We start from the raw sequence: 20,480 nt of genomic DNA, 5'->3' as shown, positions 1-20,480 counted from the left end.
CACTCCCACAGAAAGAAAACAGAATAGTCAAATTGTTGTCCTCCAGCTCCAGAGGAACAACATCCACCTCCTGCTGATGTTTACTTCTACAGTTGGATCTCAATGGATATTTGGGAGGTGCAACCCTTTTCTAAAAGTATCCCTGAAATGTTTTTTCTTCTTATCGTGTCAACATTTATTCATGATTAAAGCATATGATGTAACACATTTTTGACAGCCATCAGATCAGACTCTCTGGTATTCAACATAAATATTCATGAAAAATCACAAAACAACATCACCTAAATACCTCAACATTTAATATATCTATACATTTATTGTGGATGAAATTTAACTGTTTACATCTAAATAATCAACAGGGTGTCCTTTTTTACTGAAGTATTTAAGGTTGGGATTCTTTCAGGCATTTAGTACTCAAACCTTGCAAGCTGCAAAAGCAACACACCAGGGAACGACTGTCCTATTCCCGTTTCAACATGTATCAATGTGCGACCTGATGTTCATTCAATGGCTTCCACAACAGTTAGGGCTCCAGACTCATCTGCCGTACGAACTCTAGAACACGATTCCTCAGTAGCTTAGCATCCAATGCTACATCAACCAAACCCAAACAAACATTTTCCCAGAGACTCATCTGGTTCTAATGCAGGCCCCGCTGGTGTGGATTACAGGCACATATTACAGGAGAACTCGGGCTGACCCCTATTTTATATCCCCGGGGAAATGGGAGCCATCTAGGCTGGTGAGGGCTCAAGGTCCACAGTACCATGGCGCTGAATTCTGAGTTTTTATAACACACAGTTTGCTTCATTTATCAGACGCATTTCTCGATCATGGAATACGCCAACTCTAAAAGCAGCTACCTAAAGGTGGATGCAACACAGCAACTGATGAAAGACAACAAAGACAGCGGAAAGAACGTCAAAAGATTTGTCAAACGAGAGATTGTTCTTACCTGTAGTATCTGGACTGCAGATACGTGGAACAGACGGCCTTGGACACATGACTGGCAGAACCAAAATCAATCACTTTAACCCTGTACGGCTGACGAGAAGGATCCACAAGCATGATGTTTTCAGGCTTCAGGTCCGCGTGAATAAGACCCAGACTCTTCAGCTTCATTAACGCCGTAGCCACTTGTTGTAGTACCGGTCGAATATATTTGAGTGGAAGTGGACTAAACTTGTTCTGCTTCAGGAAATCATACAGGTTCTGTTCCAACATCTCGAACACCAGGCACGTGTGGTTCTTGTGCTGGAAGCACTCGTAGGCCCTCACAAAGTTGTAGTCATCTGCGCTCTCTGTGCTCAGGCGTGCCAGGATGCTGACCTCAATCTGACCCTGTCGTGCATATGAAGGGTGGTTTTTAAGGATCTTGATCGCCACAATCTCATTCGTGCCCCTTTTCCAGCATTTGACCACCTGTCCGAAGGTTCCTCTTCCCAGGAACTCCAGCACCTCATACGTGTTGGTCATGGAGCAGAGCACCTCATGCTGCACCAGTTGGTAGTCGCCCTCGTTGTTGGAGTTGCTGTTCTTGGAGGTGGCCGTGGATGTGGCGGTGGCCACTGTAGCCACCGTCGCTCCACTGGCTGCGCCGTTCTGGATCATCAGTGGGCCTTGCTCCTCAATGATCTGCACACTACTAGTGTTGTCGAGCTCTTCACTTTTGCGTTTAAGCCCGCATCGCTGGTAGGTGTCCAGTAGACTGACGGTGCTCCGACGAGTCAGATTGTGAAGACCACTGCTACCTCCTCCACCACTGCTGTTGCTGCAGCTGCCTCCACTCCCACTGCCCAGCAGAGACCCCACAGCCCCTGAAGTACTGCTGGCTGAGGCGACCACAATGTGGCCGGCACTGGCTGGGAAGATGAGCGCCTGCTCGTAGGGCAGGGAGGAGCTGTTGATGCTTAGGGGGCCGCTGGCGGCTGACACGTTCTTGCTGCTGTTGTGGCTGTAGACTTTGCTGTGTGTGCCGTACCCTGTCATATCCCAGTTACAACTCTGCTCCACCTTCAGTTTCTTCACGCTAAAGAAGGCACTTGACTGGAGAGTGTGAGGGGAGAACACTTGCACTTGCGAGGCCATACCTGTAACAAGGGGAGGACAGAGGGGAGGAGCAAAGAAGACAGGAGAGGGAGAAAAATGAGAAATTAGGAATTTCAGAGTCACTGAAACATGAGCGGTGCCTAGAAGCTTTAAATAAAGACAGCTTGGGTCAATGCAGGTCATTTAAACACCAAGAGTGTATGATGATGCATCGGCATGCTAACCTCTTGACCTCTGGAATAAAACAGTTAACGCAGAGCTTCAGGGTGAAACTATGAAGTGCATGAGTCAGTTTGCAAGTATTGCTTAACATAAAGACTCATGTATTTTACATTGTTCCAGCAAAGCATGTTACTGACTCAGAACAATGGTAAATTATATACCATTTTCAGGATCAAACCGAAACAAAGAAATGTATGCCATCAGCTCTCCTTCAACATTAACAACTCAAAGCTGGTTGAGGAATACTATTCAACAATCTGAGAAAAAGGCTCACAAAAAACACCAAACTGCCTTTCAATGACAGATCCTGAAAACAGCAAAACAAAAGCAAAACTGCATGTCTGTACTCTGAACTCTTGGGAACAAACTGTCTGGGTATAAGCAAAGGCTTCTTTAAGAAAACAACTGCCCAAAATAGTCCCTCTCTGCATTGCAAACAGGATTGTTTGTACCACTGTAATGACTGTAACAATATAAGATCGCTTATATGGCACTTAAAGTAATGCTACGTTTCAAGTGCTTCCAGTGCACCCAAAATTACTCCTAACAAAGTAAGAGCTTCCACCTGGCAAAGCCCACACACAGAATCTCACCTTGAACTACGTCAACTGAAGCTTTGAAGGAAGATTGCTCAGGGCTCTGTGCGCAAGTAAACACTTTATTGCTTCCAAAAGTAAATAACATTTTTAACTCAATGAATAGACCTTCGAAATGTTTATGTGCTTGAAAGATAATTTGGGAAGCGATCCACTAAAAGATCTGGGTTTTGTATCTGTAATTGTGAAAGTGTTAGACTCTGCAAAGGAAGTCTAAAGTAGGTGCTGAGAACCAGCTCAATGAAAGGGAATGAACGATGATATTCCATAATTTTGGTGTCAGTGGAGGACACAAAGGTCCACTTGCAAACCTCAATATATTAGGCCTTGGGAGTGAGGATGTGTTCGATGATGAGGGAGTGCTATCATTGTGACTCTCCTCTACTTTGTGGCTATAGAGCAGAACGTGCAACACAATTGTACAAAAAGTCAATTAATTAAACAAAAACAATAACTTGCATTTTGCCATGTGCATGTCTGCTTGTTTGATTTCCTCATCTTTTGTGTCTTCACCTGCTGACAGGAGGATTCACTACGCATTGGTCCTAGACTCTTCTAGCACATTTGTAACACCACAGAGTGAGCAAAGTTGGTCATGTCAGAGGCAGCAGTCCGTGAGTGGCGAGACTCAAGAGGAGAAACATGTGACAATGGTGTAGAAATAAAGACAAGAAAAATAAAAAGATAACGACCAAGACCAAAGCCAGAGCCTTGGTGCAGGAACATAGTTCAGTTATTATGATTATTTTTCAAGATATTTGAGAGTTACTTGACATTTTGTCAACAATGGTAAAAATAGTGACAATAAATGGAAGTGAAATGAAAATTACATTTAAAGTGTGTGCTTGTGTTGTACAGGTAAATGATAATGGTAAATGAGAGCCACCACACCTTCAGAAAAATGATCTCTCTTTAAAGACAAAATCTCATGTCTCTCAAATGTATTAAAACGAAGTGTAAACATCATAACCAGCAGATAAGTATTTTGTACCACGATTGTGGTGTTTTTTTCTGCATGTTGTTGAACCGAAAAATCCCCGAAGACACATTGTAATGACGGAAGTCCGTGGCTTGCAGAACTCAAGTCGGGAATTCCAGCCGGACGAAGGAAGAGAGGGAACGCGGGAGGACGGCTGTAGATTTGAGATTTACTCCTCCTGATTAAAAAGTAGCGTTTTTGTTGTCACCAATTCAATGAATGTCAAAACCTCCCCCTTTGCTTTCTTGTTTTGAGTTGATGAGTTCCATTGTGTTTTTTTCCCAACCACAGTTTCGACCACTAATAAACATTATTATTAAAATGTATTATTACATTTTCATGACAGAAAAAAGTTCAAGACAGTCCTCCACCCCTCCCACCCCCATTTGAATAATTACAAAAATGTATCTGAAATTGAAGTTCTGTTCAGATAAGATCCTTCACTTCTACAAGACAACATTTTGTTTTTTTAAATAAAAGTCACAGCAATGAGTACAATATACTGTTTGTGTCACTTATTATCATTTTGTTCATTTTTCTTCCTGATGATGCTGGTTCAGTGATGTATCCAGATCCATCTTGTCACCATGGCCAAACTCCAATGTGTCTATTTGTGTCCTTACTAGGTAGATCCATGGTCAGCTGGTCTTAGCCCAAATGCTGGGGGATTGAACCTGCACCGCCCATTAACTGGATAACTGTAAGCTGAATGAGTGTTGCAGCTGATGCAGCGCAAGTACATATTTAAACAGGCGTAGCACATGTCCACTGGATGCTCATTACGATAGGGTAGGTATGGCCGCGCCAGAGAGGTAATGAAGAACGTCCGCTTGGCTATTAGGGGCAAGGCTCTCTGCTAATCACATAAGCTCTGAAGGCCAGATGTCACTCCTTGGATTACTGATTCCTGTGCCTGGACCTTACGCTAAAAATAATTTGAACGATCGCTTGCGTCACGGAGCCCGCTTCAACGCAGTGTGAGCTGCGAGCCTGACTGGATAATCACAGACACTGGCTGATGGGACACAAAGATGGATGAGCGGACAGAGAGCTGGCCTGTTCCTCTTATGGAAAATTCCAGCTTTACATATCCGCCTGCATGGAAATGACTGGTGTTTTACAAGGCCAGATTGCATTAGCGTCACATGAATTCCTCCTCCATCCAAACCTTGGTCAGTCATTGACTCTCTCAGCCTGTTTCAACATTGTGGTCACAGAGTTCACTTGACATTCCCATTGTGGTTCATTGAACCAAAGGCCACACACAAACCCCAGCACCCCCCGAAAATACGAAATCCCTGAAGACAAGGCTAATGATGAAATAAACTAGAAATACTAGGATTAATAAGTAAACTAGCTTAACAAGCTCTTCGATTCCACTACATAATGTTAAATGCAGTGTTTGCATCACTGCATGAATTGCATGAATTTACTGCAGGATATGTATATGTACTTTTACAATCATGATTTTTAAATTAGTAGATCAACACAGGTCAAATTAAGGGCTTAACACAGATTTTCAAAAACAGCTTTGTCCTGTTAATTTTGCCTGAAGGTCACTGGAACACTGTCGGACTGAACTGTGAAGGCCCATTGTTGTTTATTTACAATGTTGGAATGCCGTGATTAGCCAAAGCTTTCTGTTTAGCATACCTAAAGGAACGCGGTGTGTCCCACACTGCAAATTAGACATACCAGGGAGGCATTCTCCTCTGTTTGGAGGCAACATGTTGAAATGGTAATAGTCAATGTTTTCAAAGAGATTACTTCTCTGTCAGGGATTTGTTAATCTTCTTTTTGGGAGGATCAAGGCTGTTCTGCATGCCATGCCAGGGTAAGAGAAGGACTTAAAAAAAGAGGGAGGAGAGGGGAGTCTTTTGAGTCGACCATAAGTGCCCCTCGCATTTTTGTCAGTGACCTTCTTCTATCCGGGCTCTTTTATTAAATTTGCGATCACTACGATGCTGACAAGAAGATGAGTGAATCCCATGATTCGTCCCTGTCTTTATGGACAATATACACATGGAAATTACTCCAGTAATCTCAACTTTAAATCTTGTCAAAAATAGCTTTTACGATACGAGACTTCAAATTAATATGTCAAGACTAAAAATAGTTTGTTAGTTCAAATTCTTCTTCAAACTCGAGCCAATTTCACCTCAAATCAGGAGAGTATTGATAAGAGAAGGACAAGAAAAACGCAAAACATAGAAGACCACAAAGTGAGGTTTTTACTGTCGATCAAGAAAATGATTTATTCTAATGTAATATCACCTAACAGGTAAATTCTAACTACCTTTGGAAAACAAACTGAAAGTGGTGAAAATTAGCATCAACATGTGTCAAAAATCATTTCACAAAAGAATAAAATAATTCACTTTATTGCCACACTTATGAGAAATCCCCTTTCTCTAGTTTACTCAGTTTAAAACCAAACTTTGGTGGTATAACACTTAAGCATCCATTATATTCTAGCACAACAGGAGCAGAGTGAAGGATGAGTCTGACGCCTGCTTGTCTATACTTCGCTGATGACGTGAGCAGGTTTGATGTAACAGACTATTCAATAGACAGCTTTGTGGCTACAGGGCTGGGGGCGAGGTCAAGGGTGGGCCAAAAATGCTGCCTAATCAAACAACTTCTGAGTGTCTAGACAAAGCATTATCTCACTCCTCAGCCGCGTCCATGTGAGGTGGGGAGTAGCATTTGCACCTCCAGCCTCTTAACACAGCTTACTGAGCACAGACGGAGGCAAATATACTCAACAACTTAGTGACCGGTGGGAGCACCTCATAGCTGTGTTTTCATAAATAAACTCCATCCCACTTTTCAACTCCGCAGAGCCAGGATTTACGCCTATACAAAATAATGTATTGGCTAATGGAAAAAAAGTTAAGGTAAAATGTGTTGGCCTTTAGGTCTTTAATGTGCTTCAATTTTAATGTATTACGGACTAGAGTCACAGATTCATTGTTTCCAAAGCAAGCTTTGTGGATCAAGGGGAAGCCTGTGGCAATGCAAAAACACTACCAGTCATTTCTGTTGATAATTCAGTTTAATATAACTTTTTTTTTATTTAAATAAATGTGAGCTTGTTAATTATGTACAGAACAGGTTTCTCTTCTAATACGTCCACTATAATTTCTCAAACATGTCAAATAAACCACATTCAGAAGGGTCAAATATTCTGGTGTTTTGATCCTGTCACTGAGACCAGCATCTGCCCGCCCGCGTCACCTATGCATCATTGCCCATCTTGGCTGCTTTTCTGGCTTTTCATCTCAGCTTATTTATAGAATAATGCATCAGACAAGCTCGCAGGGAGATAATGTCATGCCGGTTGCTGCTCCATCTGCCTTTATGCCTGGCCTGACCTCTTTATTTGACCATTTGATGGCCTCTTGAACACACAAGATAATGCAATTTTAGCATTATCGCTCAGCTAATACACACTATTCATATCCCATAAGAAGCTATGATGGTTTGCATACAATGTCTAAATCATACTTAGAATGGAAGTATGCACTGCTTTCAATGGATGTGAGTTGAAGCGTGACTTGCCAGTTGAGCAGATGTGGTTAGATGTGCTATTTCAATGTTGATTCAATGGATTTTTATATCTGGGTATTGTATTAGAATTATTGTTGTTGAGTCTACAGAGTTAAAGTTGCAAGAAATTGTTTGGCATTCATTTCTAATGTGCAGCTGCTTCCTCTTTAACACCATTTAATTCTAAGTTTTTATGTTTGCAAAAGGACCATATAGCTAACACTGGCATGTGCTTCCCATAAAAAGGAAAAATGTCTTCATAAACTGGTTTCTCCATTCAATAATAGTGTCCTAAAAATGTGTTCATGAGTTCCCTGGTTTACAGATTGATGGTGATATCTTTATTTTTATTTCCTTTATTTTTCTTTACTTTTGTTGCTGCTGTTTCTTCCTTGTTTTTTTTTTTCTAATGGTAACCAACACAATGTGATTATGTGTAGACTACGATGTTCTAGCCTTTGCAAAATAAGCATTTGCTATGTATGTCATGCAAGTTTGTTTTTTGTTTGGTTTTGTCTAGAATTGATAAAGATATTAAGCATAAAAAAGAAAACTGTCCTCTCTTCCAACTACTCTTATAGCAAGGTTAGCATCGCATGTCATAACATACGTCTATGTCGGCATTGAAAGTGGAATTGGAACACGTGCGTTGATAGATAAATAGGTTGCCATCATTTCAAACTAGTGTTAATTCTCCTGTTCACCTGACACAGAAGGAGGCTGCTTTACTAGGGTCAAGCTAACCAGTTCCTGGGTTTGAAGTGTCGGAGCGAGGCTGAAGGAGTAACTCTGTCCTCAGAGTTTTTATTCATCAAATCACGAGCGAAGCAAGTGTACAAAGAAAAATCTCCTCCCCACTGTCAGAGTGACAGAGAGGAAAAAACAAACAGGCGGAATGCTAACAAATGCCTCCCCCAGCAGAGCCTCACATGTCCGATGGGAAAACATACTTAAACCTAATGAACCTGGCGGGTCATTACTTGAATTCACCCAGTGAGCGGTTCTGTTACGAGGCCGTGCAGAGACGTACGTTTGATAAGCAGAGCCTCTCTTATCATTAAGTTGCAGTCGAACAAGCGAATAACGCCCAGCCGCAGCGCACTTCCTCTTATGTCATGGAGATCAACAACGACAGCTGGACACAATTTCATGGGATTTATCGACATTAGGACATCAGGAAACGCGCTCCCAAAAACTGGAGGACACTCAAGCAAGTGGAATGTGGGAGGAAGCAGTGCGAGAGCGTTTGAAAGTACGAGACGCTCTGATATGAATAATGCAATACCTATAGAACACAAACTCATTCTAGTTCACGGCGGAAGAACAAATATTGAAAATGTATAATTCACAACTTACACATGAGCAGTAGAGCAAATCAAAACAATTGGATTCAGATGGAATAGCTAAATATTTAGAAGACAAGCCATAAGATGAACTCTTGTTAGATAATAAACAAGCGAGAGCAAGAGGGACATATACACAACAGACACCTGTCCCCATAGTTACCCCAACACTGCTTTGCCTAACAATGGACTCACAACAGAGTGAACGATAACGCCACTCAATTATTGGCCTCTTTTCCTGGACATGAACAAAATCACACCATTTATTCTGAAATAAAAGGGACACCTCAATTATAAATGTCTACCGAATTACTAGATCAATATACACCAAACCACTATTATGATTATGACATTGTAATTATTCAATTAGTTTGCAGTCTTATTGGAATAACAGGGCTGTTGGGACTACATTTAAAGAAAGAACAGTTGTAAAAATGCAGAAAAATGGATTGTTTTGAAGTGTTCTACCAGGCAAACTAAGCAAACCAATGGGGGTAGAGTAAGAGTTTCATGACTAAAGTGGATATAAGATCAATAAATTAAAAATATTTATCATTTTAATTTAAAATTCAACCCAGAAGAAAAGTTGAAATATTGTTCATAACTATTATTTAGTTAGTATTCTAAACAGTTAATAACTGAAACATTGTTAATAATTAAAGTTAAACACTGACGCATCATAAAAAAAGATTAAGCCTTTAGAGTTGCTGTTCTTCATAAATATAAATATCTGTTCTCAGTAAGCTCATGCTATAGTTAAATGATCATCTCGATATGGAGAGATGCAACCATGTGTAAAAATGTAGGTGTCACCAACAGTCTATTAATACCAGCCGTCTAAAGATGAGAGTTGGTCATGCATGACAGCAAGGAGCAAAATAAGGCATGATGGAAATGACCAAATGCTTTGGACTAATTATGATTTCAAATCTGTCGGGATCAAGAAAAGAAGAGACAAGTTGAGTTGTTGCACTTGCTGTTGCAGACCTGCTGTGCTGATCTTGGCAGTAAGCTGGTATCACCCATACAGGTGGATTTTTATGATTGTTTGTTAATTTATCATGCTTTTTATATTATTATTTTCATTCCTCAGGCAAAAAAAATCAATAAAAACATTGTGACTCTCATAGTCATTTCATTTATTTAATAATTGTACAAGCCAAATTCAGGCATAAATTATGAATACACACTCAACAGAAATGGTTCCTTCAATTTGAATCATATTTCTATTAGTTATCTATATAAAAAATATAATAGACTTAAATAATTTCAATACACTTATAAAATCATTGTTTTCACAGCAGCGTCAATTCAGCTTCACGTGTTAAGTACTACATCAAGTGCAAAGCAGTATTTTGCTGTTACTGACGTATGAAAGTATTTCCCCCCAGCTTTACCATATAAAGCTATTTTCTTCACAAGCTCTATGTAACATGGATACCCACCCACCACAAATCACTTAAGCACATAGCACCTCTCCCTTTACACTGTAAGTACACAAGGATCTTATACTGTTGAAAAGATCATGTGACTTTTCAACAGTACCTATAGTTTCTGTTCTTGCTGCTGCAGTGTGATACGGAGAAAAGCTAGAGCCTGACCAGACAAGAAAGACTATTTACAGTGGCCTTCCTGTTTACCAAAGTTTTCTAAAGAAAGCCAACAGGCATGTACACAATAGATATAACAGTCAATGACACACACTGTGGAAGCCCTTCTCACCCCTAGAACACACCCCATGTCCATGTGCACTCTGCAATCGAATACACGGCAGGTTTGGTGCACATGCCTCTCCAGGCGACAAGGGTGTGTGATATTTCAGCGGGGCGTGTGAAGCTCCCGCATTGGGCCTATTAAAGCCACAGATCAGATGAATTTATAATGCAGACACCTTTTTCTTCTTCAGAAAAGCCTCAACATGCACTAATGCTCCAAGGACATAGCAGGCGTCTTACTCCACCCTTATTCATGCTTATTAAACATTTTTTACATCTTATTCTATCCTTATCTGCCCCAGTTTAAGTCTTTTGCTTTATTAGGTCCCTTCGGACTTTTGTGCAGCACATTCCACGTCCAACCATGTTGATATTGGAGTGTCACGAAAAGGTGCATTATACACACACAGTATTTTAGGAAAAACTATACTAGAATTTAAATTTCCGCAGGCAAATCGTAGAAGGGTTCAATGTCTGGGGAGCAGGAAGCTAGATGTTGGGTGTAGCCACTGAGCTGATAAAAAGTTGAAACCGGGTCTCAAATCTTGTGAAGCTCTGGAGTAGTCTGAAGTGCATGGACAAAACACTTTATCATATGGCGCAGGCAACCGTCTCATATATTTATGAAAAGCTCTTTTTCCCCATGTATGTCCTTACCTACTAATTCAGTAAAGCATATGTGTTCCTAATCCACTGGAGAGTGTGTTGTAAATATGGTGTCCTTCTGGCCAAAGAGCTGAGGTAATAAATATGTCCAGCCAAGTCGGCCCTCTGTGTCTGATTCGGTGTGAAAATCATGCTTTTAGCCGACTCTATTTACACTGTCCTCATAGTCACAAATAGCAGCCAAAGCTGGGCAGGGAATGGCACTTCTGACCATCGTTTTTACACCCACACAGTGAGACGCTGTTCTGGGAAGAACGCATTTGGAACGGAGCTTTTTTTTTTAAAGGTAAACATCTTCAAAAGGGTGAATTGACCCCGCAATTCAAAAAGGATATCAAACATATGCTTTGATGAATCGTATAAATGAAGCACCACATGAAGGTTCCGGTCTGGCAGTCTGGCGGTCCTGGTTATTAAAACTGTGACCTGGTTGCAGAGACGGATGCTGTTTAACAACACCATGTTTATGGCTTAAAGTTTAGTAACTGAGAATGCAGAACTCCCAAGATGCCCCTGTCTCTAAGGCCTAATGAGGTAAAAACACATACTGTGCAGTGGAGGAAGGATAACAGGTCTTGGTGAACAAAGGTCAACATTAGGGCCTTTCCTGGGTCACCTACTGCGCTAGTAAAGAAGGGCTGAGGGCCTGTTTTGGTAGCAGCTGCTGTGCTCTGTCACGAAAGCCAAGAAAACGGGCGCCTCTCTGGACAGTGAGGATCCCACATGTACCAGGGAGACAGGTTGCAGGACACGAGCACTAAGATCTACGACTCTTATGCCATAGCTTCATTCTCACCCAGTGACACCCTGATCTCATCAACCATCGGCCCCTGACCTCTAGCAGTGCCCAAGAGGCCCAAGGGCCCCAGAAAGGCGTATTCATCCCTCCAACTGACTCCGCCGCACCCCTCCCTCCCTGCACTTGTGCATCACTTTTTCAATCTCTGTCACTCCCTGCATCGCAGTCTTTCTCCCTTTCTGTCTCAGAGGTTGAATGGAGGCGTCAGTTCAAAAGGCTGAGCTGCTGGCTGGCCATGAAGTGATGCTTTGAAGTAAAGAGGGGGATCTAGTAGGTGAAACCAGCTTCATTTTTATGTCTACACACTTGGACCAAGGCAAAACATTCAATTGCCTTTGGAAGAGACTTGCTTATTTTCCTTGAATCCTAGTGTAATGCTAACAGTCATGTTTAAGTAACAGGAGGACTGAACACTGAATCACAAATGCACTGTGGGCAGCTCTCAGGGGTGATGAAATGGAACCACATAAAAAGTGTCTTTCAGGCCAAGGCATCACCAACCTGGTCGTAGAGTTACTGGCAGTGAACATCTGGCATGACTAATAGATTCATTTCAATACACTTATGAAATGGTCATTTTGCGTTCACATGATGTCATAAATTTGTACTAACTTCTGCGATGCAGTGTATCAAACAGCTGTGGCATCAATAGCGTTTGCATAGATGTGTTTGGCTCTCCGGGCAACAAAGCACAATACAACAGTACACCAGTACTGCATGCATCAAGGCTTCAATAGGTCACCAGAGTAAGGATGAGGCTTTTGAGGTTCAAGTCCAAAAAGCACCGAAGCTGATTACTGAAGAGGTAGAGTGATAAAGATGTGGTTTAATTGGAGCTGGCTGTACTGTACATTCTACAGTCAATCTACTGAAGCATATAACATGGTAAACTGGACAAGACAAGTCTGGTGCTATGACCTTTAACTCCTACTCTCCACTATTCAGACAGCGCACATTCTGTTTTTCTCTTTAGATTACTTGTATTTGTCACTTGTTTCTGTGTTTCATCCCCTGCTGTGTTGAATCTTACATCACAACATTGTTCAGAGCAACTAATTCCAAAGTGAGGAATCCATCTCAGCAATCGCTGGGGCCGACTATCTCCCAAGCTCAGTTGATGCAGTCTTTTTCCCAAACACAACTTACTAAATTGCTGTGGTCAATTCCAGCATCGCGGGGCGAGGTCCCTCAGACGAAACCTCCCACCTTCTGTAGAGCACTTGCTAAAGAAAAACAGGACAAAATCCACCTCTCTGGCAGAACATCGTGTGAAAGCCCCCTTAGTTGTCATCCAAAGAGCGACTGTAACCAAATTCCTCATAAGCAAATACCTGGCAGTGAGGATGAAACTGATTCCATGTGAGTTGCTTGGCTCTTGAAATATGGCAGAACTCAGCTGAGTTTATTGGTTGGCTTGCTATCAGATGGTACAGGCTACACTCACGTGACGATAAACTCCCTGGATTCATTAGTAATGGCAGAACATAAACTGAAACTTGAACACGGAATTATAAGCTAAATTGCGTTGTATCTTGATACCGTGCAATAAAATCAAATAATAAATCCTATCATTATCTTTTTGAAAACACAATATGACCATGAAATATGAATGTTTATGACGCTAGTCAGAAATAAATAGCTCCTCATTAATATGCCTGTTGATTCCTTTGACCGTCCTTGTCCACTGTGTCCTCTCAACTGGATCTGGACAGAAAAGAAAAAAAGTTTTGCTCCACTTTGAAGTTCTTTGGTCGCTGGCCAAGCGTAGAACTGTACCTGCAGCCGTCTGTGAAGAGGCGAGGCTGCATGACTGAGAAGAGCTGCAGCCAGGAGTGTTGAAGAAACTGTTGGCTTACTGCATGTGATCAGGCTAGAAGCTGTGACATTATCAACACAAGGAACGCAGTGTGTCTTGCAAAGCCACGGCAGTCTAATCAAACCATGTTCTTCGTTCTTCATTTAAATGTCTTTCCGCCTGTTACTTGTTTCCCTCTCGCGCCACAAGCCTCCACCAGAACAAGAGGAGGATATTAAAGCTTGACTACGTGTTTGTATTCACTGCCATCTTTTCTATCACAAGATAACTGATTAAAAGAAAATGAAATGAATATGTTAAACAATTATTTCACCATTTGTCACATCAAACTAGCGGCTAAATCATTTCCATTCAACAGGACAGGCCGACAAACTTTGCATGCAGCAAGCACGGGGACATATCCACCAGAACATGCAGCATCAGATGGGCCAACATGATGCAACTTCTACATAAACAATAGGATTACAACGTAGGACAGTATGTACAAAAACCAGGCAGGAGGTTTCGGGAGGGGTTTTCAGGGAGACTAAGCAAAAAAAGACAAGCTGGGGACCGACAAAAGCGGGAAGCTATAGGAGGGAGCTTTGAGTGGGGGGGTCACGATTAGGCCGAACAAAAAAACTACAGTAGCCAGAGCTCTTCCCCCACGTACACATACATGTGGCTTCCAATCTGGCCATCAGTCTGTTGCAGAAGTGTCACATGGGCGCCCTGCGTGCCGGCCAATCGCTTCTCAGCTTATCAACAAGCAGAGCTGGATGGAAAGGCAGATAAGCGATAGAAGCGGGGGGTGGTGCAGGGAGGCGCGGGATGGGTGTGGGAATTAGAGAGGGTCACTGGCAGATGATGACAGATTGCAAAGTGAACATGTAATATATGGTATGGGAGCAAAAATGCAAGCAAAGCAATATAGTGAACAACAGTGCTTTTGCATTAAATAAATCGAGATAGAATCCCAACTCGTGATGACAGTGTGTGAACTTTGCATTGAACCATGATCTCGCAGCAGATGATGAAATGTATGAACCAGGGTGTACTTTAAAACAAACAGACTGAGCAAGATATACCTAGCAGTACAGTAAATTTCCTACTTTCCTGTGCCAAATTTAGACAGTGTTAATGAGTGTGAGGACAGTAAATCAATGTACTGATATGTCTACGACAGCAAAATAAATGCTTACTTCACTCGCTGTTTTGACTTAACTATTTAGTAAATATAACCAGTTAGTGCAAAAAATAAAATGATAAAAAGTTCCAATATGAATAAAGAATATATTAATTAGAATGCATCAGTAGCTGTTGTCTAACAGCGATAACAACACACTCTCACGGGTGATTTTAAACTTGTTTTGCAAATTCATTTTAGTGTGGAATATTTTCTGCATCTCTCCAAAGCAAGTAGTCGTCACAACTTGCAGCTGTTCCAAACAAACTGCCACACCATACGCAGTGTGAAACAAACGTGTATGTGTCTGTTTGTGTGTAGGGGGTGGGGGTTAACGGGTATTCATGACAACCAACACGGAAATGCCTTGTGTAAGCAGTCGACGGTTTTGAGGCTCCATCACCGCCAGCCTCCCTCTCTCTTCCCCTCTCGATAGAAACGAAGCAATGTCACCAACTGATGTGGTCACCCACTTGAAGAGGCTCCGCACTTTCAGAGTTGCTCACAGAAGAACCGAAACATGTGGCACGCAAAAAAGGCTTACTGACTGAAGTGAAAGTAACAAAACCCCATACTAACTCAAAGAAATTCATGAGAAAGATGTATGATGTGGGGATTAAGTTAAACATAGAAATAAGCGGCAACAGATCATTCGTCTGGGTGAATCCAGCTGGTTGCTGAGGCCATTCAGCAGCTAGTGAAGGCTGGGCTAACCTGTCCTTTCAGTTCAGTCTGACAACTCCCCCACCTTTCAACCCCCATCTGTCTCCAAACGTCTTCGATCACACCTGTGAACTATTTCAGCACATCAGAGTGCTCATATTTCCCCGTCCTCCACACACACACACACACCTCATTCTTTCTCTCTCGTCTGGTAAATGCCTCCGCAGAGCTCTGAACAGCAAATGCTGTTTTTGAGAGGAAGCTTTGTATAATGTAACAGGAATTATTCAGTTCATCCATTCCCATGACCTTTCCAGCGCAAACCGTCCTTCACACAAGTCATCGGATGATATGTCCTGTCAACAAGCAGATCAGTGATGCTGCTGAGTCAAAGTGTAAACACGAGATAAACAGCCACAATGACACCTACAAGGATTTGCAGAGTGATGACTGTCTTTCCCCGTCATTTAAATATCACCCTATCTCTTATCAGTTTGTTTTTCTCTTGCCTCCACCAAGGCCGGTCCCCACTGTGGACAGTGATGGACTTAACACACCACTCCGCTTTTAAAAACAGTCAGCAATCCAAACTCTGTTCCCAAGCGACAAACACAAGGTGAAGACCTTTTGTCGCCCCTAAAGGCGGCGGGGGGCTCTTCCTGCAATTCTAATCAAAATCTAAAAAGGCCAAACCTTGGACTCGAAGCTGGGTCAAGGCCTGCGAGGAAGATATCAATCAAACCACACAAAACAAGCAGAGAGGGAGGACAGAGAGAAACGGGAAGTCCAACGTCAGTCATATGAAACTTGTAAATTGAGAACAAAGCACTACTTGAGGTTAAGGTGCATTTCCAAAACTGGGGTGGTGAGTCACGTATGTTGACTCACAAGCGTGCACAACAACGGTAACAATCTGCAATACATGACTGGATTTAATGACAATGACTGTGTGTCTTTAAAAGAGGTTCAAGCTCAACTCTCCCAAAAAGGAAATCAAACAAGCATGCATACATTAATATACCTCCAGCACACTGAAGAGACACATGTCTAAAGCTAGTCTCACCACCCAACTGTCTGAGCGAGACCTGTATTTTGAATATCAATAATCATGTTGGAACCTTGCCCTAACTCTGCCACGCACCCGCTGTAGCTTACAGTTAGTAATTTAAAGACACAATGGCACATAATGGCAGGGTGAATGGATAGGACATTAATCTGCTTGCGAAGCCACAGCGTCTGTCCCCATCATTATCATCAGCCTCTGAGTCATACTCCAGTGTCCATGTCCACTTTTTTCCAGATGGGAACAAATGAATTCTCTCCTGGCTGACCTGCTAGTGACAGATCTGCAATTGAGGTTGTCTTCCTGCCTGCGTCCTGCTCTGCAGCTGTCTAATCCTCCCGCAGCCATGCCCTCCACACAGGTGACCCGCATGAATACTCAGATGAAGACATATGCATGAGCCGCACTCGGACGAGGACTTTAAATATTGCTGTTCTCAAAATCATGCCGATGCTGGACAGCTTCTATTCCATCACACATCCATCAATATGTCACTTTGTGTTATGAAACCAGGCTCCCAGGGTGATCAGACCGCTGACCTGGCTGCCAGCATGTCCGCCTGATGGCCCTCAGCTCTCGCCAAGAAGGACCAAATGCAAACACTAAAGTGGAAAAAATGCCAAGAGCAAAACTAATACAGACCTCACAAGGACTATTTTTACGACTTCTGAGTAAATTCCATGTTTCATTTTCGTATAATAACCAGTAAAAATACTGTAAACAAAAAAAAAAACCTTCAAAGTAAAGTTGCTTTATTTTGATTTTTAATAAACTTAAAGATGATATAAAATGAACACCAGGGCTACTGTAGCTTCCCAGGTCTGGAAGGTGAATTTAGGAATGAAATCAGTTGTCCATGTTAGCCAAGAGAGGAGTTACATAATTACAAGAATGCAGCGTACTACATTGTTGCTCCACGCAAATTACTTCAGACTGAAACAATAACTGCCAGATATTCAGGACTGTATAATAGAAAGTGCCGGTCAAACAATTTCAGGATTAAGAGAAAAAAAAGAGACTTGCTCCCACTTTGATTTCAAGATCTAACTAAACATTTCAACAATAAGCTTCTAAAAAAACACTTTGGGACTCAATGTCCTAACATTTCAATGGTAACGCCTGCTATCTCACACTTATCTTGTTGTTCAACCTGTTTCTTTCCCTTTCTGTGAATCCCTTTGCCCCACGCTGTGTGGATACTGCTATGAAAATAACCTTGCTTTGCCTTCCATGTTTTTATTTGTTGTCCAACTGAAAGCATCACAAGTCCAATTTAGTAGACAGAGCTGTTCTTTTGGATTCCAACAAATGTGAACAGTCTTGCTTTACATTCTGAAACAGGAGCACCAAATTCAATCTGCCATCTGATTCAAAAGTTCACCGCAACAGCAGGCCCAAACAGAGGACAGGTCTGAAGCTCTGAAGAAGCTAGTTTATCATCTCAGATGAAGAGTAACCACCATAACAGCTGATCTTATTCTATGTGAAGGGCCCCAAAACCTAGTTTGACCATGTTCACTTCCATGTCTGCCTGGCAGAGCAGCCCCTCTCCAACACCAAGAGGACAGGCAAGGTAATGAATTCCCTGTGCCACCTCTATCTCTTTCCTTCTCCCCCTCGCCGTGGTGAGTGGGGGTAAAGCCGGGAATGTAATTTACACTAATAACCTTTTTGCATAGGCGTCTAATTTCAACTTTCCTTTTCATGCTGAGAATGTCTCACTTTCAACACCTCCAGTACAATCTCAAATAATCCCCAAACAGCCGCAGATGCACTGCCTGGCCAAAAAAAAAACGTTTCCACCAAAAAAAAGGGTCATACACTCTAATATTTGGTTGGACCACCATTAGTTTTGATTGCAGCACGCATTCGCTGTGGCATTGTTTCGAGAAGCTTCTGCAATTTCACAAGATTTATTTCCATCCAGTGTTGCATTCATTTTTCACCAAGATCTTGCATGGATGATGGTAGAGTCTGACCGCTGCTCAAAGCCTTCTCAATGGGGTTAAGGTCTGGACTCTGTGGTGGCCAATCCATGTGTGAAAATGGTGTCTCATGCTCCCTCAGCCAGTCTTTCACAATTTGAGCCCGATGAATCCTGGCATTGTCATCTTGGAATATGCCCGTGCCATCAGGGAGGAAAACGTCCATTGATGGAACCACCTGGTCATTCAGTATATTCAGGTAGTCAGCTGAACCTAGACCTGACCAACTGCCGTAACCCCAGATCCAGGATCCAGGTGGCGACTTTTTTCTTTGGCAAGGCAGTGTATATGCATAAAGAGTACTGCATGAACACGCTCCTAACACCCCCAAAATGAATGTATTTGACGATCCAGAGTTTTTGACGCACTTTCAATTTGTTTTAAGAGCAACTTGGTTATTCAATTCGAATCTGTCAGTCACTGACCAGAAAAAAAAGTTCCCTTTGGCACCAGCAGAGGGACTTCAGAGTAGGCAAGCTAATAGTAAAGCGAGATTGATCATGAAAAATTAGAGTCAACGTTTGCATTAGAGTTGGATTTGTCTTGGATTCCTTCTGGCTATCATTCTTCAATCTATGAATATTTATATTTTTTATCGCCGCATGTATTGTTTACCTTCAGTGCTACTCAATGCCTCCAGAACACGACAATAAAATACAGTACAATTAAAGAGTCTGAAGGATTTGGGCTCCGGCGACTCATCCGCAGTTACAGATGGGTTTAATGTACAACGAGCACGGCAGCGATATAACCATAACGGTGCATGCACAGACAGCAGATATGGGATGCTGATTTAGCGGGTATCATCAAGTTGAAACGACACAATTTGGGGTTTTAAACGACTAGATAGAGGCAGAGCAACGTGCGGGGATATATCCTCACAATCGGATCAGTCACAGCCAAAATGCTGCAGCGACAGAATTCCTGTCTTATCAGCTTTTCCAGAAATAAAATACGCTTCGGAAAGTGGGGTTGGAGCCCAACTAAATCTAGATAAGCAGAAGTAATAAAACAGTATAGGATAAACAGAAGGAAGGACGGGATAGGTTCGAGCTGCCTGAGCTCGATTGTGTTACGAGTGTATTAACCGATGGTGTACTAATCATAAGTCCACAACTAAGAACATGTCGGGGGTTTAGAGAGCGTGACTCGCGGGGAGCGAGTGTCTAATGTAGGTAAATGACACGTTGATTTGGCGGAGAGAGGCGAGACGGTGCATCTGTGTTTGGGTATCAGTTCAACAGTATCTCCCGGCTGCTGTCTCGCTGCTCCGGCGCGGCGGCTTACCTTCGTATACAGGGGCCATCGGTGCAAGGCGGTCTGTTATTCATGGCAAAAAAATCAAGCGAAAGATCAGCTCAAAACTCAATAAAAATCTGCCATCTTGAAAGACTGATGCGGTCTCCTGCATTACTGGCCCGCTTCATTAGTGAGGGAAAACGCTCATAATTCCGATCCAGTCGGGTTCGAACGTGCGGTCCGACGACACGGAGAGACAAAAAAGCCGAGCTGGAGACCGGTGTCGAGGCGATAGCAATCCCGCCTGGCGTGGAGGCTCCTCGGACGAGCCACGGTGACAGGTTTACTTCAGCTATTGTGCGACATGACTGTGGAGTGCGAGGACTCTCGGTGCAAAAGTTGCAGTGGTCAGAGCGCAGCGAGTTTGGCTCAGTGGGATAATCGAGCGTCGAGTGAATCGATTGACATGGCGATCGACACTCTGGGCTCCTCAACGTAATAATAATAATAATAATAATAATAATAATAATAATAATAATAACAATAATAATAATAATAATAATAATAATAACAATAATACCCGACTACATCTTATAGTATTTATACGTAGCAGCTGTTTAACAAATAAATA

The 20,480-nt window shown here is 42.3% G+C and overlaps 1 protein-coding gene across 3 annotated transcripts in view; it reads right to left on the bottom strand.

Annotated features, from left to right (window-relative positions):
- Positions 1–20,265, bottom strand: part of hipk2 (homeodomain interacting protein kinase 2) — an 80,930-nt gene extending 60,665 nt beyond the window's left edge. For all 3 annotated transcript variants that reach the window (XM_053886358.1, XM_053886359.1, XM_053886361.1), the window contains exons 1-2: positions 19,898–20,265; positions 956–2,090 (exon numbers count right to left, since the gene is read on the bottom strand). In XM_053886358.1, the coding sequence (XP_053742333.1) occupies positions 956–2,090; positions 19,898–19,916 (1,154 nt within the window). In that variant the 5' untranslated portion in view covers positions 19,917–20,265. The remainder of the gene's footprint in view (positions 1–955; positions 2,091–19,897) is intronic.
- Between the last annotated feature and the right edge of the window lie 215 nt (positions 20,266–20,480).

The sequence above is a fragment of the Synchiropus splendidus genome, chromosome 14, assembly GCF_027744825.2.
Source record: "Synchiropus splendidus isolate RoL2022-P1 chromosome 14, RoL_Sspl_1.0, whole genome shotgun sequence".
Classification (NCBI taxonomy): Eukaryota; Metazoa; Chordata; class Actinopteri; order Syngnathiformes; family Callionymidae; genus Synchiropus; species Synchiropus splendidus.
Note: the sequence above shows the minus strand (reverse complement) of the source record. Positions and strands in the feature narration are given on the sequence as shown.